This window comes from Bufo bufo, chromosome 3 (genome assembly GCF_905171765.1).
Source record: "Bufo bufo chromosome 3, aBufBuf1.1, whole genome shotgun sequence".
Taxonomy (NCBI): Eukaryota; Metazoa; Chordata; class Amphibia; order Anura; family Bufonidae; genus Bufo; species Bufo bufo.
In genome coordinates this window covers 106,184,041-106,209,967 of record NC_053391.1, presented here as the reverse complement: position 1 = coordinate 106,209,967, position 25,927 = coordinate 106,184,041, and the positions used below count along the sequence as shown (strand labels likewise).

The following is a 25,927-nucleotide window of genomic DNA, read 5'->3' as shown; positions in this document are numbered from 1 at the left end:
CATGCCTGCACTATGCCCTAAATAACCCGCTACTTATTTCATAATGTCTGGACCCATGAAAGGTCCTCTTTAAGGCCATTCCAAAGTCCATCTTATATTAATTTGCCGTAAAGTTGAATACAACATATTTTTCTTTGCAGTCAGTGATTTTGGGACAAGAAGAGGCTGAATGTAGAGTAATTCAATGCAGTAACGGACAGGAAGCACCCCCCGTGATTACTACTCCATCTTATATCTAGATCCGAGACCCTCCAGAGACATTTCCACAAGTGTGTGAAAGTTTTTTTTTTTTTAAAATAAGCTGCACTTTTAGGCTGGATTTCTGTGTGCAGGCTTTTTTATGCAGTTTTTGAAGCCAAAGCCAGAGTGAACAGAGAAGAAGACTCAATTTTGTCTTTATGTGTGTACTCAGGTCGAGATCCATTCTAGCTGCAACTTCAAAAACTGCATAAAAAAACTGAACATGGAAACCAAGCCTTATAAAAGTGACCAAGTGTGCATCTTTAAAAGGGGTTTTCAGAGACCTTTATACTGATGACCAATCCTCAGGATAGGTAATAAGAATCTGATCAGTGGGGGGTCCGACACCAGGGACCCCTGCTGATCAGCTGTTTGAGAAGGCAGCAGTGCTCGCAGTAGTTCCACGGCCTTCTCACAGCTTTTTTAAGGTCAGTGACGACACGTTTATTGGTCACATGGCCTAGGTGCAGCTCAGCCCCATTGAAGTGAATGGGGCTGTGCAAGGTGAGCACATAGAAGGCAGTGGCGCACATAGGAGCACCGCTGCCTTCTCAAACAGCTATCGGACCCCACTGATCAGATACTCAACAGTATTTAAAATCTTGGAAAACTCTTTTAACCCCTTTTCTGCTGTAGCCAGTTTTCTTTTGTTAAGATCTATATCCACTTGATGGTATAAGTCGTATTTTCAAATCATACATGTTAATCTGGGGACAGAGAGAGATATATATATATATATATATATATATATAAAAATAAATGAAGGCGGTAAGGGGTTATGTCCACCTTTAAACATCATTTTACAATTTGCATACAGGACTGAAGCACAATCAAGTAACTTTTTTTTTTAAATACAATATTGTGCTGGGTACAGACAACTATCTCATGTCAGATCCATCTCTTTGATTTCTCAACATCAGATTACTGCACAGTCTGGTGCAAATATCCTCAAAACTGTACTGGTAAATAAACTGTGGAATGGCTCCCAGATTGGGACATATCTGTAACACCCCCAAGTGGTGTTGCCACTCCTACACCCTGCTACTGTCCTTAAGGGTCTAACAAAGTCATCTATGCATTATGTTCCAGGTCCTCGGCCTTCTCGCTGTTTACCGCCAGTGATGGCCAGTTCGCCGTGTCCGCCCATGAACACATGCGAGCTACCATCTTAACTGACAAGTCCGGTGATGCACAGGTAAGTCCTTACCTGTGCGCGAGCCGGTCTGAAATGAAATGTGGTCACCGGAAAAAGGCAGTTCAGAGAACAGCCGCCGAGGGCCTTCATCGGGCTGTTCTCGGAACTGCCTGCTCCCGGTGACCGCATTTCATTTCAGACTGGCTTGCGCACAGGCACAAGTAAGGACTTACCTGTGCATCGCCGGACTTGTCAGTTAGGATGGCAGCTCGCATGTGTTCGCGGGCGAACTGGCCATCACTGTTTACTGCAGGCCCAGTAACGTCACAACTAGTATCACTGGCCTTGGCGAGGCTAAGCTCTGTTCACTTGAATGGAGCTTAGCTCCGCCCAGGCCAGTGATACTAGTCGTGATGTCACTGGGCCTGTGGTAAACAGCGAGAAGGCCGCAGCGCTACTGCCAGCGCCGCTGCCTTCTCAAACAACTGATCGGCAGGGGGTCCCGGGTGTCAGACCCCCGCCAATCAAATACTGATGATCTATCCAGATGATAGATCATCAGTTTCAAATAACTGCAGAACCCCTTTAAGCTTGTCCGGACAGCAGAGAACCAAGATAAAGCCTGAAATCTGTTTTGGAAAAACGTTTACCCAAGTAAAGCTGCCATTGAACTTCATCTCAAGGTCTGGACTCAAGTTCTTCCTTAATCCCTCAATTATTCCCCTTTATTTATTGCTTTGGAGCCAAAGCCTGGGGTCCAGCGGTATCCAGGTAGGACCACCGTGACACACAAAGACACAGATAGGCCGCACTATACCACTTGCCATTCCTACACCATAGAGGGCCCTAGGAGGAGGCGCCCGTTGCATATCCATTAAACTGTAACTATGCAATAATGTCTGCACTCCAACTCACATTTCCACTCGAAGGTCTTGGATGATCTGCTGTTTTTCCTCCATGGCATTCAATGAAGTGGTGATGAGATCTGCAAAAACACTTCCCAACTGACATAATGCATCAGCCAAATCTTCCTCTGGTGGACCTGGAAGCCAAGTCATAATTATTGCAGGGGAAAAGTAGCTTGCAGTTGACCTTGTTGACCAAGCAATTTTTTTTTATATTTTCTCATCGTCATCTTCCAAAAGGGTATAATCTTTTTATTTTTCTATGTAGATTGGGGGCTTGTGTTTTGCGGGACAACTTCCGTAATACATTTGTACTCTTTATGCAGTACAATGTATGATACTGTCAGTGATAGCTGAAAGTCAACAGTAGGCTGCACCAAAGAGGCACAGCCTGCTAGGAATACAGAGCAGGTAGGCCTAGGGATATTATCAGGCCCCAGGCTGCCATGCGAAGACATCGGCACCCCATAATCTCAATTGTGGGGTGCTTATGGGAGACAGAGGCGGCTTGCTCCCTCTGAACCACTTAGATGCTATTAAAAGCTGTATGTAAGAGTTAGGCTACTTTCACATTTGCGTTTTTGCCTGATCCAGCAGGGATCAGCAAAAACGCTTCAGTTTCTGATAATACATCTGGCTGCATACTTTATGAATGGATCCAGTTATATTATCTTCAACATAGCAAGAACGGATTCGGCATGAACCATTGAAAGTCAATGGGGGACGGATCAGTTTTTTTTTGTTTGTTTTTTGTGTCCGAGAAAACATTGTGTTCTGTTGCGTTCCCATACCGGAGAGCAAACCGCAGTAACCTGCAGTTTTCTGTCCGATGTGGGATGTGTAGTTTTGCGTCCGGTGTGGGATGCAGAGCAAAATGGATTTGGCATGATACACAATGGAAGTCAATGGGGACGGATCCGTTTGGCTCTGCATCCCATGCCGGACAGAAAACTGCAACTTGCTGCTGTTAGCTCTCCGGTATGTGAACCCAACCAAACGGAACGCAATGCATTTTGGAACATGCTGTTCTGTTCAGTTTTGTCCCCATTTTACAATGAATGTGGACAAAACTGAAGCATTTTTCTCTGGTATGGAGATCCCCACGCAAGTGTGAAAGTAGCCTTAAACAGCCAAGATTGATGCTTCTGGTGCTCCAGGGCTTTAAAACAGGAGACGGACACATGTGAGAACCGCATCCCATACAGTGCTTAAACTAGGCCACCGTAAATAGGTGGCCTGGGCGCTTGCAATGGCTCAGTAGAATATAATAAAAACTACTTTTTTGACAATATGGAGGATGTGAAAATAAAAGTAACATCTGTGTTATGTCTTTGAGTCCCTCTGAACTATGCGAACAGTTTAAAACCAGTCAGGTTGGTGACAGACTCTGTTTAAAGAGGACCTTTCACCTTGAAAAACATTGTGAACTAGGTCTGCTGCCATGGAGAGCGGCACCCGGGGATCTCACTGCACTTACTATTATCCCCGGGCGCCGCTCCGTTCTCCCCTCCAGTATCTTCACTCACTAAGTTATAGTAGGTGGTGTCTGCCCTTGTCCTGTGGGCGTCTCCTTCTCCTAGGCTGCAGCGCTGGCCAATCGCAGCGAACAGCTCACAGCCTGAGAGAAAAAAACCTCCCAGGCTGTGCGCTGCGATTGGCCAGCGCTGCAGCCTAGGAGAAGGAGACGCCCACAGGACAAGGGCAGACACCGCCTACTATAACTTAGTGAGTGAAGATACCGGAGGGGATAACTGGAGAACGGAGCGGCGCCCGGGGATAATAGTAAGTGCAGTGAGATCCCCGGGTGCCGCTCTCCATGGCAGCATACTTAGTTCACAATGTTTTTCAAGGTGAAAGGTCCTCTTTAAAGGGTAAAGGCATTTACATGCTCGAGGCAATTAGGAGGGGACCTTCCCAATAACTGCCTGCTCGTCAGTGGAGAAACGAGCAGCATTTACATGCAGCAATGTCTTCCATTGTATATCATACAGATTCATTGTTCACACAGTCCGATCTGATCCCCACTAACGACGACAATGTTCTGCATGAAAGATCATTTCACCTGATGACTGAGTGTTTTGCTCGTTCATCAGCAGCACATTTACACTGGTCTATTATCAGGAAGGTGTTCATAATAACGTTTATTCATGATAATTGGTCCAACAATTGTGCAGTGTAAAACCGCATTAAAGGGGTTTTCTGTGATTTCGATACTGATAACCTATCCTGAGGATAGGTTATCAGTATCTGATCGGTGGGGGTCCTATACCAAGGGATGCCAGCGCCCACTGTTTGAGAAGACACCAGTGCTCCTATGAGTGCTGCGGCCTTCTCCTTGCTCACCAAGCACATCGCCGTACATTGTCTAGCAGCTGTACTTTGTATCATGCTCAGCCCCATTGAAGTGAATGATGCGTGGTAGTTCAGGTGTAGAACAGCTCAGCAGCTTCCATGAGCCGTACCCCTGCCTGGTATTGATGAGCTATCCTAAGTATAGGCCATCAATATAAAAGTCCTGGAGAACAGTTTTCAATTCTCACCTTCTGCATAGACACTAGTAGTCAGCTCTTCATCCTTACATGGTACAAGGTTTCGGCCGGGTGTTTGTGACCCAAGTAAACTCTCTATTGCCTACAGAAAAGGATTAAACTTAGGCTATAAATGCAGACTATAACATTACAGAGACCACAGAAAATGTTACAATTAAAAAAATATCTAAATTTTTATTATTATTCTACAGGGTGGTCCACAAAAAAGTAGCCCGCCTCCAGTATCTCCAAATCAAACTGCCCAATAGTAAATCTGTCTTATTTGTCCATAGTAACCAATCAGAGCTCAGCTTTCATTTTGTCCGAGTCCTGTAGGAACTAAAAGCAGTTTTACATGAACTTGTACAATTGTAAAACCCCTGTATGCGATGGTTATAAATCACAATGACAAATCATCGTTTTCAGAAATCTCCCCAAGTTAAAGGGGTTGTGTCACTTTAGCAAATGTCATTTATAATGTAGAGAAAGCCATTTATTGATGTATTGGGATTGTCCATATTGTCTCCTTTGATTGGCTTGATTCATTTTTCCATCGCATTATAGACTGATTGTATCCAGGGGTTAGGACCACCATGGGACCGAGCAGTGGTGGTCGTGCTTGCACATTATAGGAAAAAGAACTGACCATGGATGCATAGGCACACATGCGCAGTAACTCCCACGCAGCTACCTTGCATCTGCGCGGCGGTAGCCCTTGGAAACCAGCAGTGTAAAATAAATGACATTTGCTGGAATGAGACCCCTTTAATCATTTTTTGTCATTTCTAATTTTTTTTTATTTTATTGCGTTACATAACTTGATAAAGAATTCTGTACCTCAGCCTTTGTATTTTCTCTCAAATCCTGTACCAGCTCTAACATCCGTGACTTGATTTTGGATACTTCTGTGGACGAGTCTGACATTTCTTTGTTCAGTTTCAGGATCCTGGTCTGAGCTTCTGCCTGAGTGTGCGACAGCTTCTCTTTTAAGTCACTTCCTTCCTTCCTGCAAGTAAATCACAGCTTAACATACAATAAAAATTGTTTTCTTTAGGGGCTTAAGGGAGCAGGGAAGACATGATGTGTGTCCTCCAAGCAGTCCTCTGTATGCAGATCACACACATGGTGCTGCTGGCCATTAGATTCCTATTAGCAGTTATCCACATACTAAGGAATGCTGGAGGACACGGATCATCTCACTGCCGCGTCCGCCCCTCTCCGATGTGAAGCAGATCCCGCTATGATCACGGTGTTTTGTACCATTTGTGATCTATAGACTGGCAACAGGAAGGGACTAAAGTAGTTTTAGCTTTAAAGTGAACCTGTCATCACCTTTATGTTGCCCATACTAAAGGCAGCATAACGTAGAGACCGGTGAGTTGATTTCAGCAATCTGTCATTTATAAAAGTTAAAAGTAAGTGGTTGCAGAGAACCAACATCACAATCATTGCAGACTGGGCCTGGAAAAGAGTCACGACCACCTGAGAAGAGTCATTCATGAATCCCTGCTCCCCTGCCACCTGCTGATGACCGACAGTCTTCTCCCTTTGTCTCTAGGAGAGAACTTCCAATCATCAGCAGATGGTCGAGGAGAGCAGATGATTAGGAATAACCAGGACTCTTCTCAGGTGGATCTGACTCTTCTCAAGGCCTGGGCTGCAATGATTATGATGCTGGTTCTCGGCAACCACTTACTTTTAGCTGATGAGTGACACACCGCTGAGATCAGCATTTCTGTCACTACCTTATGCTGCCCTCAGTGAAGGTAATGTACCCTTTACTTATGCAGCAGTTAGAGTCACATGTTAATAAAAGTACTTAAACCCCTTACAGTCTTTAAAAATGGCACCCCAATCAATAGCTTTTTGGTTTCTGCCATTTGACACGGCTGACAACCGGGGCTAATGTCTGTGATTGCCAATAATGCCGATCGCTAATATTCAACCATGCAGATGTAATGGTCAATTGCATTTGAGGTGACTTTCCCAGGAGGCGCTGTACTACTGGGACCCGAGCAGCTCCCCTGTGCAGCAATAAACCATTTGCTCTCTGTGGTAGCTTTGTCGCAGCTACCAGGCTCACCACAGCGATGTTCCTAGGAACACCATGAAACTCCCATAAGTTGCAATAGTAAGTCCCTAGGGGGACTTAAAGGGGTTGTTTCACTTCAGCAAATAGCATTTATTATGTAGAGGAGTTTTCCGCACGGGTGCAATGCGTGACATGAACGCATTGCACCCGCACTGAATCCGGACCCATTCATTTCTATGGGGCTGTGCACACTAGCGGTGATTTTCACGCATCACTTGTGCGTTGCGTGAAAATCGCAGCATGTTCTATATTCTGCTTTTTTCCAGCAACGCAGGCCCCATAGAAGTGAATGGGGCTGCGTGAAAATCGCAAGCATCCGCAAGCAAGTGCGGATGCGGTGCGATTTTCACGCATGGTTGCTAGGAGACGACCGGGTTGGGGACCCGATCATTATTATTTTCCCTTATAACATGGTTATAAGGGAAAATAATAGCATTCTTAATACAGAATGCATAGCACAATAGGGCTGGAGGGGGTTAAAAAATAAAATAAAATATTTATCTCACCTTAATCCACTTGATCGCGCAGCCCGGCTTCTCTTCTGTCTTCTTCTTTGCTGTGCACAGGAAAAGGACCTTTGATGACGTCACTTCTCTCATCACATGGTCCGTCACATGATCCATCACCATGGTAAAAGATCATGTAATGGACCATGTGATGAGTGCAGTGACATCAAAGGTCCTATTCCTCAAAGAAGAAGACAGAAGAGAAGCCGGGCTGCGCGATCAAGTGGATTAAGGGGAGTTAAATATTTTATTTTATAACCCCTCCAGCCCTATTGTACTATGCATTCTGTATTACGAATGCTATTATTTTCCCTTATAACCATGTTATAAAGGAAAATAATAAAATCTACACAACACCTAACCCAAACCATCTGTGGAAGACACTGTTAGGGGGGAGGGCATCTGTGGACGACACTGTTAGGGGGGGGGGGGGGAGAGCTGTAGATGACACATATATAGCATCTTATTCTATATATGTGTCATCCACAGATCCCCCCCATAAGTGTCCCTGTGTAAATAGTGACCCCAATACACGGGGCCTCGCACAGCAATCTTCATATGTAAAGTGTATTCATGTAATCCTAATTAAAGTAGCACAATCCTCTCCAGTAGTACTTACTATCAAACTACCGTAGCAGGCCAGCAGGCAGCGTAACGTCACTCACTCCGCCACGCGCCTGCTCCTCCCACTTTATTAATGAAGCAGGAGGAGCAGGCTCGCGACGTTACGCTGGCGGCCGGCCGGCCTGCCTGCTACAGTAGTTTGATAGTAAGTACTACTGCAGAGGATTTCATTAGGATTACATGACTACACTTTACATACTGTATAAAGATTGCTGTGCAGGGCCCAATGTAATAGAGTATAGTGACTACACCGGGTCCCGCTGCAAGTTTCCGGCCTCCAGCCCCTCCTCGCTGATACATCGCAGGACACGCTGTGCAGCATAGCGGCCGGCAATGTATCAGTGTCAGCAAAGTAAAAATAGCAGCATTCGCTTCATAAGACGCACTGGCATTTCCCCCCCACTTTTTGGGGTGAAAAGTGCATCTTATAAAGCAAAAAATACGGTATCCCTTACGGTGAAATGTGCAAAGGGAAAAGAAAAATCAAAATGGCCTTTTGCCATTTTCTCCATCCCCCCAAAAAGTGATCAAAAAGTCACACACTCCAAAATAGTATCAATAAAAACTACAGATGAGCCCTCACACAGCACTGTAGAGATAACTATAAAAAAAAAAGATATTGGGGTCAGAATATATGTTGATGCAAAAGAAAAAATATTTTTTTTTCCTTTTTTTCAGTATTAAAACACAAGAAAAACTATATAAAATGTGTTCTTTGTAATTGTACTCAGAGAATGAAGGTAACTGGTCTGTTTTACAGCACAGTAGGGCTGCACGATAAATCAAAAAAATAATCGAATCGCGATAATTGGCAAATGCGATATGGCGATTTGGCCGACCCGAAAATGCCGCGATTATATATGAAGGGGCCCCGCGCACATAACTGGCTTTGTGTGTAAAGTATTTTACTAGTGTGTGAAACGATCTCTCTCCTATTGATAACAGGTCCAGCCTCTGTACTCACTGTCACGATGAATGCACTGCAGCGACGAGCGGCAGCGAGGTGGCCGGCCGGCGCGTGACTGACGTCACTTAGTAACGTTCCTGCTTCCTGAAGTGAGAGGAGCGTTACTAAGTGACGTCAGTCACGCGCCGGCCAGCTCGCTGCCGCTCGTCGCTGCAGTGCATTCATCGTGACAGTGAGTACAGAGGCTGGACCTGTCATCAATAGGAGAGATTGTTTCACACACTAGTAAAATACTTTACACACAAAGGCAGTTATGTGTGCAGTTTAGGACACATGAGGGGACACATAGGGCCATGAGGGGGACCAGCATAAGATGCTATATGTCTTATGCTGCCCCCCCATGGCCCTATGTGTCATAGCACACATCCCCCACAACACAGAGTCATCCACAGATCCCCCACAACACAGCGTCATCCACAGATCCCCTATAACTATGTCATACCCAGCCGCGTCAGCGGCTCATAAGGGAAAATCCAAGCAAACAGACCCCTAGCACAATTCCCTTAAAATATCGCATCGCACATCGTTATCGCAATTTTTAGGGCCCTAATCGCAATAGCACAAAATTCCCATATCGTGAAGCCCTACCGCACAGGGAACTCCATAAAAACAAAACCAATAAAACTTTTGCAGAACTGCATATTTTTCCAACATCAACCCATTTGGATTTTTTTTAATGCAATATTTAATGATGCCATTAGAAAGTGCAACTTTTCCTGCAAAAATACAAGCCCTCATACAGCTATGTAAATGGGAATAAAAAATAAATAAAATAAAAAAGTTATGGCTCTAGGAAGGCAGGGAGTAAAAAATGTAAAGCAAGAAAATTGCAAAGTCCTGAGGGGGTTAAGTTAAAAATATATATTATTTTCTTGAACATCAGTACACTTACTGCAATTCTTTGACGGTATCCTTTAGATTCTCACACTGAAGGTTCCTGTCCAGCACTGTGCGAAGATGAATTTTGAGCTGGGATTCAGTCTCTGACACCTGCTCCCGATACACACCGTTCTCCTGTTCAAGAAACTTGAAAAAAAAAAAAAAACACACGTCTATACAAACATATACACATACATTTATACTAATTGTATATACTGCAGATACATACACATGCTGTATAGATACAAGTCAATACAGAAATCTACATTCCATATGATGAATAGAAAAGATTTCTCTAACTGGCAATAGGAGGACCTGCTGGGAATTTGAATGTCGAATGTTCTGGATAGTTGGACTGTCAAAGAAAAGCAAGTAAAACTTGATTCTAAAGGCTTTCTAAATGCAAAATTAAAGGGGTTGGCCGTTTTCCTATATTGGATGGCCTAAGCTCTGGATAGGTCATCAATATCAAAAATCAGCAGGGGTCTGATTCCCAGCACCCCCGCCGATCAGATGTTTGAAGAGAACGTAGTGCTCATGCAAGCTCTGCATTCTCTTCACCGTTTACCTGCTCACTGTCGACATTGCAGCAGTGATCAGGTGTAATTGCAGCTCCTCCGTCCCATTTACGTCGATGAGAAGTGTAACAGCTGATCGGCGGGGGTGTTGGCAATCAGACCTCCACCAATCTAATATTGATGACTGATCCAGAGGATAGGTCATCAGTATAGGAAACAATCCAATCTTTTTACTCACTTTTCTAAATAGGTCTTAATTAAAAATGTCCTACTACAGTTTGTGCATGTCCTTCACCTAGAATCCATCAATCAGAGCACTGCTCCTGAAAGGTCTCTCTCTGCTCTTTCCCTCCCTACTCTCGGTGTTTGATATGGAAGCAGGAAAAGGGAGAACGTTGTACATGGCAGATCAGAGGCTGGAGCAGGACAGCTTACACAGGCTATACATAGGGAGGGGCAGTTTGCAAAGTGGGTATCAAAGTTTACAAGTGTAGAAAAAAAAGCAGAGCGCACACAGAAAACTCTGTGGGGAGAGGAATCATGCACGCCTCAGCATAAATAACTAGTGCAAAGAGATCTCTCATGAACCGTAAAACAATCCAGAAAAGAAGATGTGCCGATACATGAGAGCTAGTCAAGACAGCCGCGTCCTGTATACACAGACCTTCTATAAATCCCAGGAGTATTCCATTTTTTCATGTTGTTGTGACATACCATTCCAGATATGGCCCCAGTGATCTCTGCTGAGCTAGATGTTAATAGTAGGTTGTTCTATGATGATTGGGCAGAGTCAAAGAGGTGCAGATGATGCCAGCTCTGCAGGAGAGTTGAGGTTGCCACCCTGTGGCAAACCACACACTATTAGCATACAGCATGGCAGAAATAAGGAAGGGGGTCATACCTTGTAGTTTCACAGCAGCTTGAGGTTGCTGACCCCTGTTTCAGTGCATGAGTTATCTGTGACAGCTGGTAATATAGGACAATGTTTTTAAGCAGCAATAAATGAACTAGAAAAAGTTAAAAGGGGCTGTCCACTGCAGAGAGGTTCCCTGCCACTGCAGCCAGTATGTCAGCTGCATGGATGCAGTGGTGACATGACATTATACCTCAGATACTGCTGCAGCCAGTCACTGACTTCAGCAGTATATGGTATATGAAACCAGAAACCATGTGGAATATATGGGAACATCATCACAGCAGCCAAAGAAAGCCCAGTGGAGAGGATCAGAGTGACAGGGGGTAAAAGAGAGGAGTAGATGTTATTTTATGACAATTTCTGCAGTGTGTGGACTACTTTGAAATATTCGGACAGCCGTTCAAAAATGTGTTATATTGCAAATAGCACTATGTTACAGTACCTCAAGGCTCTCTGTGAAATATGCAATTTGGGACATATGTTCTTTTGCTAGCATCTCCAGCTGTTTCTGTAGATCCTGCTTCTCATTTAAAGCATTTGACAAATCCATCTCGAGGCTGATTTAGCAGAGGAAATAATGTTATTGTGATAACTAGACAAACGCCATCATAAAACATAGAGAAACATTCACAGGGAGTCTGTGACTAGTTTTATGGAGTCCTAACTATGGTCAGAAAAAAATTAGATCCCCTTAGCAAAATGCTGGGTCATTTTCTTTAACTTAATCCAGCCCTGCTAAAATCTATACTGAACAGCTCCAGTGTAGGGGCGGCGAGTCCTCATATACATGAGCTCCGGCTTTATTTGCCTCCCATTCCGGATGACATTCTTTTCCTACTGCAAGCGGCGTCCAGGGGAGGCGAGAGCAGGGACCTCATGAATATCAGGACTCACCGCCATGTTCAGTACAAGATTTTAGCAAAATGGCTGGGTCAATTAAAGAAAATGACTTTTTTTGATGCCAACAGTTTATGATGCAACAAGAAACTGGTGAGATTTTCTTCAAAAGGTTAAAAGGTCAGAAACAAAATAGGTACATTCACAACTCATTGTACAATGATGAATATGTAAACATCTCTTTTTCACCATTCTAGAGATCCTTTGCTCAGGTCCCTGGCCCTGACCCTGCTCCTGCCTTGATTCAGAGTTTGGTTCGGTTCTGAGGTGCACACAATTGCAGAACAGTAAAAGAGGTTCTTGGCAACTTTCTGCAGCTCAATCTAAGTAAATCGGACTGCTTCTGGGCAGTAGTTCAGTAGCGGTCCTATTTAGCATCATGCCCAGTTATCCCCATCTCTTCTGCAATGGAGGAGAAGCTGTTGTCACAGCCAGACAGCTGAGAAGCGCTCACAGGAGCTTCTCAGATCCTCCTCCTTGAATTTCTTTGTTTTGGTTTAGTTTCTCATCTCGTTAGTCTATCTCAGCTGTCATGCAGTTAGACTGATCGCTACCCTTTAAGTTCCTCCCCATAATGCAGTAGTGTGCGGCTGATACAACTTCCTGGAGTGTGTGTGCATGCTGTTCCCAGTTCCCTGTTCCCAGTCGTCATTCGTTTGCAAGATAAGTGCTGTTTATGTATTTATGATTTTGTCTTTTCTGGATCCAGGTGACCCTGACTCCCTCCGTGTCAGTGTAGGGAGCCGGTGGTCGTGTCCCTTCACTATTGTAGGGTCTTCAGGTAATAGATAGCCGAGGAACGTGGATATGCGGCCATCCACCTTTGGGGTGTTCGCATAGGCTGAGCAGTGAGGGAGAGCGGCAGGTCTATTGCAGGGGTCTCCCTTTGTTCCTTAGTTGTGGATCCAGAGAGACATTGTTTATATGGTATTGTCTTGTTTCCTGTACACCATCCGTGACAGCTGTTCTCGGCACATAATGCTGAGAAGTACAGCAGAACTTATCAGGGCTGTTACGATGCAACGCTCAAGCACAGGGAAATACCAGTGTTGGCTTTAAGGCAGTTTTAAATGGGCAGATTAAATCGGGAATGAACGGTTGTACGAGTGTTCATCCCCGATAATGGCCCCATGTAAATATGCCACCAATCACCCACTGAATGAGCCAACACATATTCAATGGGTGAAACAATCATTGAGGCAGCACTCAAACTCATTGTTTCTGACCCGCTGATCGTCCTATGTAAACAGCAATCTGCTGCCCAGAAACAATGAATCTGAATGGAGACGAGCGATTGCTGCATGTAAATACCGTACGTATATGAATACGATCTGCTCCCCTGGCAGTAGACTCTAGCAAAAACACGAGAAAGCATTAGGGCTCTTTCACACGAGCAGATGCTGTGAGGGTAATCTGCTGCGTGAAAGAGAGCCAAGCCCCGTTCTGGACAGAGACACGAGCATTAACATGATTGATAATGCTCTTGATGTCACTGCGATTTTGTAGTAAAAAGATCACAGAGGCACGGAGCATTATCAGTCATGTTAATGCTCTGTGTCTCTGCTGTCCGGAACGGGGCTTGGCACTCTTTCACGCAGCGGATTCCACGCACAGGATCCGCTCGTGTGAAAGAGCCCTTATGGGATCGTTTGGATGAACAATCCCACAGCAGAATGCCAGACTAAACTTGCCAAGCAACTGAGCAACAGGTGAGTATATAAAGGTTTTTAATTTTAAAGAAATTGTAGCAGTTGTCCAAGGTTTTTGATTATCTTGGACAACCACTGACATTACTTCTACAAAAAACAGTAACATCATTAATGTCATTTACCTGGGCACAACCTCTCCAGTCAGGTACTTAATGCGATCTTGATGTTGCCGTCCTCTGAAATTAAAAGAATTGCAAAAACCATCAAGTACGTTAATCAGAATACGAGATATCCTCAGGATTGGTTATCAATAGGTTTCAGGGAATCGGGTTCAGATTGCTGTATCCAAACCAGATTCTTTTAAAAAACTTTAAGAATACGGGCTCCATCCTACTGTAAAATCTTTCAGAAGTTTTAGCAAATATCGTGGAACTTACTTCTTCTCGCCTCTATCACGTGTCACTTTGTTTATTTGCATAAATTACTGTATCAAAATATGAAGCCGAACTCATCTTCGTGCCTCATTAACAAAGCCAAGTTCAGCTTCATATTTTGATACCGTAATTTATGCAAATAAACAAAGTGACACATGATAGAAGAAGCCAGTCTTGCAATATTTAGGCTACTTTCACACTAGCGTTTTAGTTTTCCGGTATTGAGATCAGTTATAGGTTCTCAATACCGGAAAAAAAAAAAAACGTTAGTTTTGTCCCCATTCATTGTCAATGGGGTCAAAACTGAACTGAATAGAATGCTCCAAAATGCTTCCCATTTCATTTAGTTGCATTCCCATACGGGGAGAGCAAACCGCAACATGTTGTAGTTTGCTTTTCGTCCTGGGATGCGGAGCAAGACGGATCCGGCATGACCCCCGAATGCAAGTCAATGGGGACGGATCCATTTTCTCTGCCACAATAGAAAACGGATCCGTCCTCCATTGACTTTCAATGGAGTTCTTGACAGATCCGTCTTGGCTATGTTAAAGATAATACAACCGAATCCGTTCATAACTGATGCAGATGGTTGTATCATCAGTAATGGAAGCTTTTTTGCGGAACCCTGCTGGATCCAGTAAAAACGCTAGTGTGAAAGTAGCCTAACTGAAACTTCGGAAAGAGGAAATACATTTTACAACAGGATGGAACGGATATTCTTAACGTAGTTTTTATAAGATTTGGGTTCAAATACAGCAATCCGGACCCAATTCATCAATATCAAATTGGTGGTAGTTCGACTCCCGGGACCCCCACCGATCAGCTGTTAGAAGAGGCCGGGAACTCCATGAGTGCAGTTCTCTTCCCAGGCCACCATCACTGTACAACAGTCATGTGTCCTAGTTGCAGCTCAGGCCCATTAAAGTGAAGGGGGCTGACCTGCAACACCAAGCACTGCCGCTATACGATGTACTGCGCTGTGCTTGGTAAGCTGCACAAAACAGAGCTCCGGTAAGTGTCACATCTACCTGAAACAGCTGATTGGTGGGAGTGCCGGGACACAGACCAGCCAGTAATTGGCTAACTGGTTATTTCCTGCATGCTGCAAAGGGAACAGGAAGAAGAGACCAGCAGGGGACCAGGAAGTATCGAAACAGGAGTGGTAGGTGAACAGTATTACTTCATTTATATGGATCTGATTCCATTTTAAAAAACTTAAAAATAAAATATATAATAATTTTCAGCAGACAGACAACCCTTTTAAAGGGGCAGTCTGACTTATTTGAAAATCTATGACTATTACAAAAAAATAAAAAAATTCAAAATAGATACCACCTAACCCCTAGTTTCCAGCACTTCTATGCAGTCCTTACCTCCAAACCAGAGTGGCACTGCTAGAAACAGTGAGGGGGGGAAGGGTAAGAGATATCTGATCTTTTGTTATTTTAGAAACAGAAGGTCCGCAATACATGGGCATCGCCCGTGTGCACCCTGCATCATGGATGCAGACCCATGCACTTGAATGGGTCCGCAATCCAGAAGGTCAGTGCAAATGACGGAACAGAGTGCTTCCGTGGGGTTTCTGTCCGTGCCTGCACACCACAAAAAAAGTGCATTCACTACTTTTTTTGCGGTGCGGACAGACCACAGACCCATTCAAGTTGAATAAATCTGGATCCGTCAGCCAATGCACGGAACGGCCATGTGCATGAGGCCAAAGGGGCACTAGGAAGATTTTTAAACAAGTCAGATTTCCCTTTTAAGAGGTTTTTTGCTTTGGACAATTACTTTTTTTTTAGAAGGTTCCTAAAAATATACAGGTGAAACTCGAAAAATTTGAATATTGTGCAAAAGTTCATTTATTTCAGTAATGCAACTTAAAGAGGACCTTTCACCGATTTTGACCCTATGAACTAACTATACAGACATGTGGAGCGGCGCCCGGGGATCTCTCTGCACTTACTATTATCCCCGGGCGCCGCTCCGTTCTCCTGCTATGTCCTCCGGTATCTCCGTTCCCTAAGTTATGGTAGGCGGAGTCTGCCCTAACGCTGGCCAATCGCATTGCAGAGCTCACAGCCTGGGAGAAAATAACCTCCCAGGCTGTGAGCTCTGCGCTGCGATTGGCCAGCGCTAGGGCAGACTCCGCCTACCATAACTTAGGGACTGGTATCTCCGCCTACTATAACTTAGTGAGCGGAGATACCGGAGGGCATAGCGGCAGAACGGAGCGGCGCCTGGGGATAATAGTAAGGCAAGTGAGATCCCCGGGCGCCGCTCCACATGTCTGTATAGTTAGTTCATAGGGTCAAAATCGGTGAAAGGTCCTCTTTAACCCCTTAAGGACACAGCCTTTTTACACCTTAGGACCAGGCCATTTTTTGAAAATCTGACCAGAGTCCCTTTAAGTGCTGATAACTTTAAAACGGTTTGACTTATCCAGGCCGTTCTGAGATTGTTTTTTCGTCACATATTGTACTTCATGACACTGGTAAAATGGAGTCAAAAAAAAAATTTTTTTTGCACCAAAAAATACCTAATTTAACAAAAATTTGAAAAAAATTTGCAAATTTCAAAGTTTCAGTTTCTCTACTTCTGTAATACATAGTAATACCCCCAAAAATTGTGATGACTTTACATTCCCCATATGTCTACTTCATGTTTGAATTGTTTTGGGAATGATATTTTATTTTTTGGGGATGTTATAAGGCTTAGAAGTTTAGAAGCAAATCTTGAAATTTTTCCGAAATTTACAAAAACTCAATTTCTAGGGACCAGTTCAGGTCTCAAGTCACTTTGCGAGGCTTACATTATAGAAACCACCCAAAAATGACCCCATCTAAGAAACTACACCCCTCAAGGTATTCAAAACTGATTTTGCATACGTTGTTAACCCTTTAGGTGTTGCACAAGAGTTATTGGCAAATAGGGAGGAAATTTGAGAATTTCATTTTTTTGTCTAATTTTTCATTTTAACCCATTTTTTCCACTAACAAACCAAGGGTTAACAGCCAAACAAGACTGTATCTTTATTGCCCTGACTCTGCCATTTACAGAAACACCCAATATGTGGCCGTAAACTACTGTACGGCCACACAGCGGGGCGTAGAGTGAAAGGTGCGCCGTTTGGTTTTTGGAAGGCTGATTTTTATGGACTGGTTTATTTACACCATGTCCCATTTGAAGCCCCCTGATGCACCCCTAGAGGAGAAACTCCCTAAAAGTGACCCCATCTAAGAAACTACACCCCTCAAGGTATTCAAAACTGATTTTACATACGTCGTTAACCCTTTAGGTGTTGCACAAGAGTTATTGGCAAATGGCGATGAAATTTGAGAATTTCATTTTTTTGGCTAATTTTCCATTTTAACCCATTTTTTCCACTAACAAAGCAAGGGTTAACAGCCAAACAAGACTGTATCTTTATTGCCCTGACTCTGCTGTTTACAGAAACACCCCATATGTGGCCGTAAACTACTGTACGGGCACACAGCGGGGCGTAGAGTGAAAGGTGCGCCGTTTGGTTTTTGGAGGGCTGATTTTGCTGGACTGTTTTTTTGGCACCATGTCCCATTTGAAGCCCCCCTGATGCACCCCTAGATTATAAACTCCATAAAAGTGACCCCATCTAAGAAACTACACCCCTCAAGGTATTCAAAACTGATTTTACAAACTTTGTTAACCCTTTAGGTGTTGCACAAGATTTAATGGAAAATAGAGATACAATTTCAAAATTTCACTTTTTTGGCAGATTTTCCATTTTAATATTTTTTTTCCAGTTACAAAGCAAGGGTTAACAGCCAAACAAAACTCATTATTTATGGCCCTAATTCTGTAGTTTACAGAAACACCCCATATGTGGTCGTAAACAGCTGTACGGGCACACGGCAGGGCGCAGAAGGAAAGGAACACCATATGGTTTTTGGAAGGCATATTTTGCTGGACTGGTTTTTTTTGACACCATGTCCCATTTGAAGCCCCCCTGATGCACCCCTAGAGTAGAAACTCCAAAAAAGTGACCCCATTTTAGAAACTACGGGATAGGGTGGCAGTTTTGTTGGTACTAGTTTAGGGTACATATGATTTTTGGTTGCTCTATATTACACTTTTTGTGCGGCAAGGTAACAAGAAATAGCTTTTTTGGCACCGTTTTTTTTTTTGTTATTTACAACATTCATCTGACAGGTTAGATCATGTGGTAATTTTATAGAGCAGGTTGTCACGGACGCGGAGATACCTAATATGTATACAATTTTTTTTATTTATGTAAGTTTTACACAATGATTTCATTTTTAAAACCAAAAAAATGTTTTAGTGTCTCCATAGTCTAAGAGCCATAGTTTTTTCAGTTTTTGGGCGATTATCTTAAGTAGGGTCTCATTTTTTGCGGGATGAGATGACGGTTTGATTGGCATCTATTTTGGGGTGCATATGACTTTTTGATTGCTTGCTATTACACTTTTTGTGACGTAAGATGACAAAAAATGGCTTTTTTTACACCGTTTTTATTTTTATTTTTTTACGGTGGTCATCTGAGGGGTTAGATCATGTGATATTTTTATAGAGCCGGGCGATACGGACGCGGCGATACCTAATATGTATACTTTTTTTTTATTTATGTAAGTTTTACACAATGATTTCATTTTTGAAACAAAAAAAAATCATGTTTTAGTGTTTCCATAGTCTAAGAGCCATAGTTTTTTCAGTTTTTGGGCGATTATCTTGGGTAGGGTATGATTTTTGCGGGATGAGATGACGGTTTGATTGTTACAATTTTGGCGTACATGCGACTTTTTTGATCACTTTTATTACCTTTTTTGGGAAGTAAGGTGGGCAAAATTTCAATTTCGTCAAAGTTTTTTATTTTTTATTTTTATGGTGTTCACCGTTCGGGTAAAGTAACATGACCGTTTTATAGATCAGGTCGTTACGGACGCGGCGATACCAAACATGTGTAGGGAATTTTATTTTTTTCATTTTTTATCAGTGATAAATGTGTTTTTTGATTTTTACTTTTTTTTGACCCAGACCCACTTGGTTCTTGAAGATCCAGTGGGTCTGATGTCTGTATAACAAAGTACAGTACAATATATATTGTTCTGTACTGTATTTTACTTACACTGAACAGATCTATGCCTTTCAGCACAGATCTGTTCAGCACCATGGACAGCAGGACGCCTGAGAGGCGTCCTGTTGCCATGGGAACCTTCCCCGTCTGCTCAGTACTGCTCAGAACTTCGCAGACGGGGAAGGGTAAGGAGGGGATCTCTCGGGGGGCTCTCTCCCTCCCCATCGGGGGGCTGCAAAGGCACAGCAGCCCCCCGATGGGAGAGGGAGGGAGCTCCCTGCACTGTTAACCTTTTCCATACAGCGGTCCGTACGGACCGCTGTATGGAAAGGGTTAAACGGCTGACATCGCATCGCAGATGTCAGCCGTTTATACCAGGGTGCCAGCAATGTGCTGGCACCCTGGTATCCCCACTAGACACCAACGATTATACAAGGGGAGGCGGGCGGGGGATCGCGATCCCGCCTGCCGCACCGCCCGCATCCCGCACCGCCCCCACCGCCCGCAACCCTCCCCCTGCACCTCCCGCCACCATAAAAATCATTCGGGGGTGCAGGGGGGGGGTAAATAAAACTTTTTTTTTGGCATATAAAGTTTCTGATCCCCGCGGTCAGGGACTGCGGGGACCAGAAACTTCAGAAATCGCAGCAAACCGCAGGTCTGAATTGACCTGCGGTTTGCCGCGATCGCCGACATGGGGGGGTCACGGGACCCCCCCGCGCATTTAGCCTAGGTGCCTGCTCAATGATTTGAGCAGGCACCGGGTTCCGATCACTGCCAGCCGCACGGCAGTGATCGAAAATACACAGGGCGTACATGTACGCCCTGTGTCCTTAAGTACCAGGGCACAAGGGCGTACCTGTACGCCCTATGTCCTTAAGAGGTTAAAAGGTGAAACTAACATATGAGATGGACTCATTACATGTAAAAAAAATAAAAAAATAAATAAAAAAAAAATGGTGAATCGCGCAGTTTAAATTTTTTCTTTTTTTTCTGTTCCGGCGTTCACCGCATAGGAATTATTTTTTTATATTTTAATAGTTTGGACTTTTCGGACGTGGCGATATGTGATATCTTTATTTATGATTATATATATATATATATATATATATATATATATATAAAAAAAGAAAATAATGGCGGCACCGGAAGAATAACACAAAAAGGGTGCTATTGTCCAGGGATGTAGCAGCTTACCCCGTCAATGGAAGATGAAAAAACGGACAGCACTCCAGGTAAAAGCTTATGGGGTTTATTCACCCATGTGGATGGCAACGTTTTAGCTCATACAAGAGCCTTTGTCAAGCTTGACAAAGGCTCTTGTATGAGCTGAAACGTTGCCATCCACATGGGTGAATAAACACCATTAGCTTTTACCTGGAGTGCTGTCCGTTTTTTCATATTATATATATATATATATATATGCACAAGATTGGGAAAGGGGCGATTTATCCTTTTTTTTTTTACTTTTTATTTAATAACTAAGGCTACTCTAGGGGCTAGAACCTGGGATCTTTTCATCCCTTGTCCTATTCACCCTAATAGAGCTCTATCAGGGTGAATAGTACTTTACACTCTCCCTGCTGCCCTGTGCATAGTACACACAGCAGGAGGAAGCTTACCATGGCAGCCAGGGCTTCAGTAGCGTTCTGGCTGCCATGGTAACCGATCGGAGCCCCAGGATTACACTGCTGAGGCTCCGATCAGAAGCTGCCACTGCCACCGATGAGGAGGGAGGGAGAGGACCCTGTGGCCACTGCCACCAATGGTTTTAACACTGCACCACCAATGATAATTAACCTTTAATACAGGAGGCAGGTGCCGGCAGCAGAATCACATAGCTTAGAGCTGCGATCAGCGGCAGTTAACCCCTTACGTGTCTCACCTGAGGGGTTAACTGCCGCTGATTGCGGCTATGTGATTCTGCTGCCGGCACCTGTATTTGTATTAAACGTTACCTCATTGGTGGCGCAGTGCGCCCGCCCCTCCCTCTTCTTATTGGCAGCAGCGGCACAGGGGGAGGGAGAAAGCGACTCCTTCTCCCCTGTGCTGCTGAGGAGAACACGTGCGCGCTGACAGCAGCGCGCTCCATGTTCTCTGATGCTAGGCTGCTAAATGTCAAATCCTGGTATCGTATCGATACCAGGACAAAAGTATCGATTGGGTATTGATATTTCGATACCTGCAACAACCCTAGTCAGCTAATTAATCCATAACACCTGCAAAGGGTTCCCGAGCCTTTAAATGGTCGCTCAGTCTGGTTCAGTAGGATCACAATCATGGGAAAGACCGCAGACCTGACAGTTGTGCAGAAAACCATCATGGACACCCTCCATAAGGAGGGAAAGCCAAAAAAAATTGCAAAAGAAGTTGGATGTTCCCAAAGTGCTATATCAAAGCACATTAAATGAAAGTTATGTGGAAGGAAAAGGTGCACAAGCAGCAGGGATGACCGCAGCCTGGAGAGGATTGTCAGGAAAAGGACATTCAAAAGTGTTGGGGACGTTCATGAATCAGCCGCCGGCTCACTGCGCACAGTGCTTCTACTTCCAGCGGCTGATTTATGAATTATCATCACTGGGATCGCAGGTCAGTGAATGTAACGGAGCATTAGATTGCATAGAAAGGGGGAATATAAATGTAATTTTAACTCCTAAGACTCCTGTGCCCAGCCTTCTGTCTCCCAGGGAAGCACGGGAGGCAGATGCATAGCGTCTGGCTGCACAGCCCGTCTTTTCTAATCGGAGAAGGATGGCCCTTAGCAACGCTCTTTTGAAGAGTGCTGCTAAGGGCCATTTCAGCCCCAGTCTACCAAAAATAAACGTTTTGGCTAAATAAAGTCTAGTGCAAAATTGTTACCTATCACTTGCCCTACTCTATCAAAAAAAAAAAAAAAAAAAAAAAAAACAGTTATCCTGTAAGTCCAGAGTCAACGCGGCCGTCTACCAGGAGATTGTGGAGCACTTCATGCTTCCTTCCGCAGACGAGCTTTATGGAGATGGTGACTTCATTTTCCAGAAGGACTTGGCACCTGCCCACACTGCCAAAAATACCAAAACCTGGTTCACTGACCATGGGATTACAGTGCTTGATTGCCCAGCAAACTCTCCTGACCGGAACCCCATAGAGAATCCATAGGGGCATTGCCAAGAGAAAGATGAGAGACATGAGACCGAACAATGCAGAAGAGCTGAAGGCGGCTATGGAAACGTCCTGGTCTTCAATAACACCTCAGCAGTGCCATAGGCTGATAGTATCCATGCCACGCCGTATGGAGGCAGTAATTGATGCAAAAGGGGCCCAAACCAAGTACTGAGTACATAGGCATGATCATACTTTTCAGAGGTCCTACATTTAACATCCTTTTTTTAATTGATTTCATGTAATATTCTAATTTTCTGAGACTGTGACTTTGGGGTTTCATAAGCTATAATCATCCAAATTATATCAAATAAAGGCTTGAAATATCTCACTTTGCATGTAATGAGTTTCTCATATATTAGTTTTACCTTTTAAGGCTACTTTCACACCTGCGTTAGGTGCGGATCCGTCTGGTATCTGCACAGACGGATCCGCACCTATAATGCAAACGCTTAGATCCGTTCAGAACGGATCCGTTTGCATTACCATGAACAAAAAAATTTATTTTTTTGTTCATGATAATGCAAACGGATCCGTTTTGACTTTACATTGAAAGTCAATGGGGGACGGATCCGTTTGAAAACTGAGCCATATTGTGTCAACTTCAAACGGATCCGTCCCCATTGACTTACATTGTAAGTCTGGACGGATCCGTTTGCTTCCGCACGGCCAGGCGGACACCCGACACTGCAAGCTGCGTTCAGGTGTCCGCCTGCTGAGCGGAGCGGAGGACAAACGGTGCCAAACTGATGCATTCTGAGCAGATCCGCCTCCACTCAGAATGCATTAGGGCTGGACGGATCCGTTCGGGGCCGCTTGTGAGAGCCTTCAAACGGAGCTCACAAGCGGAGCCCCGAACGCTAGTGTGAAAGTAGCCTAAGTTGCATTACTGACAAATGAACTTTTGCACGATATTCAAATTTTTTGAGTTTCACCTGTAGTAGGGTGCCCCAGAGCTTAGGCCACCAATTGAAATTTGTGCAGAAACTTAGCAGCAGCTGTTTAACACCGCCAAGGCACCATCTCAGGAAAAAGTATTTTACGTTTCCCAATAAAATCTCCAGAAGAGATAATGCTCTGTATACAACCTACAACAGTAATACAAGTGACAGGTCATACCGCGCAGTCGCCTCATTAAGCTCTTTTTCAAGCAGTTTTATAGATGAATCCTTAGCGGAGAGCATCTCTTCGAATTCTGAATTTTCCTCTTTTATTTGTTCATTTTCAGATTGCAGGGCACACAAACGATCCATTAGCAATTCTAGTTCTAAAACAAAACAAAAAATAAATAAAAAATGTCAGAAAATTCACACAATTGTGGAAGTAAGAATTTCTGCTGAACTGCAGGGAGGCATTAAAGAGGACTTTTCACTAGTGTACAAACTAAAAACGAACTATATCAGTGGGCAGAGCAGCGCCCAGGGGTCCCCCTGCACTTACTAGTATGTCTGGGCGCCGCTCCGTTCGCCCGGTATAGGCTCCGGTGTCTGCGCTCCCTCTGTTGTACTGGACTGATTTTTTGTATGAGGCGTGTCCCTTGCTGCAGCGCTGGCCAATCGCAGCGCACAGCTCATAGCCCACCACAGATGTGGCGCAGATATAAGGGGACCGGGATGGGAGCTGCTGCCTATGCATGTTTCAATGGTCCTGGTTGCCAGAGAGCCTTTTCAATACAGTGTACAAGCACGACCAGCTCTGATGGATTGAAGGGTGGCCATAACCCCCGGAAACGAGCAGTGTATAATGTGATGGAAAAATGAATCCAGCCAGCAAAGGAGGCAATATGGACAATCACAATACATTAGTAAGTGCCTTGTATTAACTTCTCTACATGATAAATGCCATTTGCTGAAATGTCACAACCCCTTTAGGTCTTATGCACACGACCGTGGTTTGGGTCTACATCCGAGCCGCATTATGGGCAGGTTGGATGTGGACACATTCGCTTCAGAGGGGACGCAAAAGATGCAGTCCGCACGTCTGTTCCTCGGCCCCACAAGGTTAGGACTCAATTTAAAGGCTATGTACACATTTGGGGGCAATTTTTTATTTATTATTGCATTATACTTATTTTGAGCCAAAAATCATTTTTTTTCCATCAGTCTTTATTAACAATATGGATTCCTTTTTTCTGTACAGAGCAGACATGCTCTACTAGCTGCATGTGTCCTTTCCGTCATCTGAGGAGCAGACAAACTCCTTATCTCTGCTCTCTGACATCATAAACACTCATTAAAGCTCAATCCTTATCTTACTGATAAGAATGTCCTTAAATAAGTGTTTATGACTTCTTAGGCTACTTTCACACTGGCGTTTTGGTTTCAGTTTGTGAGATCCGTTCAGGGCTCTCACAAGCGGTCCAAAACGGATCAGTTTGCTCAGAATGCATCAGTTTGCCTCCATTCTGCTCTGGAGGCGGACACCAAACCGCTGCTTGCAGAGTTTTGCTGTCCGTTGGCGAAACTGAGCCGAACGGATCCGTCCTGAAACACAATGTAAGTCAATGGGGACGGATCCGTTTTCTATGACACAATCAGGCACAATAGAAAACGGATCCGTCCTACATTGACTTTCAATGGTTTTCAAGACGGATCCGTCTTGACTATGTTAAAGATAATACAAACGGATCCGTACTGAACGGATGCAGACGGTTGTATTATCTGAACGGATCAGTCTGTGCAGATCCATGACGGATCCGCACCAAACGCGAGTGTGAAAGTAGCCATAGTAGTTTAGAAACAATGGTAATTAGATGACCACCACAAAGTAAAAGTAACAGTCACACAGTTAGAAACACAGTTAAACCTTTGTGACTCAATAGTTCAATATTTTTTAATAAAGGCCGATTGAAAATATGATTTTTAGCCAAAAATAAGTTAAATGCAATCATAAAAAAAAAATTGGACTCCAAAAGGTGTACATGGCCTTTAAGGCTGGACGTTCCATTCCGCAAAACACACATGGACGGCATCAGTGCTTTGCGGATCCTCAATTTGCACAAAACGGACACGGTCGTGTGCATTAGGCCTTAATCTTTATTGGGGAGCATGTAATGGCATTTAACAATGTTGTCCTTATGAAAGTAGATATTTGTTACCTCTTTCTAGATTGGTCCAAATTACACATGAACCCGACGCATGTACATTCACTTTCCAAAAACAAAAATCGATAAAACAAACCTGAGCCCAGACGTGAATTCTCCAGCTTCATCTGCTCATGAAGAGACATAATGCTTTCTAAATGACTGTATACCTAATAGGACCAAAAGAATGTTCATGTAAAACTTCTGCCATTTCAGTAATATTCACATAGGTGTATGACAAATGCGCAAAGAAAGCCTCTTCAACGGTAGATGGTCTCCTGAGGGAGACGACATGAAAGAGCCGTCTCGTTAAAGGGAACCGGTCACTAGGAGAACGCAGTAGTCT

General features: G+C 44.0%; 1 protein-coding gene across 2 annotated transcripts in view; it reads right to left on the bottom strand.

The window, feature by feature from the left end:
• Positions 1-25,927, bottom strand: part of SPAG5 (sperm associated antigen 5) — an 82,903-nt gene that overhangs the window by 8,672 nt on the left and 48,304 nt on the right. For both annotated transcript variants that reach the window (XM_040421797.1, XM_040421798.1), the window contains 8 exons: positions 25,679-25,751; positions 23,619-23,766; positions 14,039-14,092; positions 11,753-11,867; positions 9,890-10,023; positions 5,646-5,814; positions 4,821-4,911; positions 2,291-2,417 (listed from right to left, as the gene is read on the bottom strand). In XM_040421797.1, the coding sequence (XP_040277731.1) occupies positions 2,291-2,417; positions 4,821-4,911; positions 5,646-5,814; positions 9,890-10,023; positions 11,753-11,867; positions 14,039-14,092; positions 23,619-23,766; positions 25,679-25,751 (911 nt within the window). The remainder of the gene's footprint in view (positions 1-2,290; positions 2,418-4,820; positions 4,912-5,645; positions 5,815-9,889; positions 10,024-11,752; positions 11,868-14,038; positions 14,093-23,618; positions 23,767-25,678; positions 25,752-25,927) is intronic.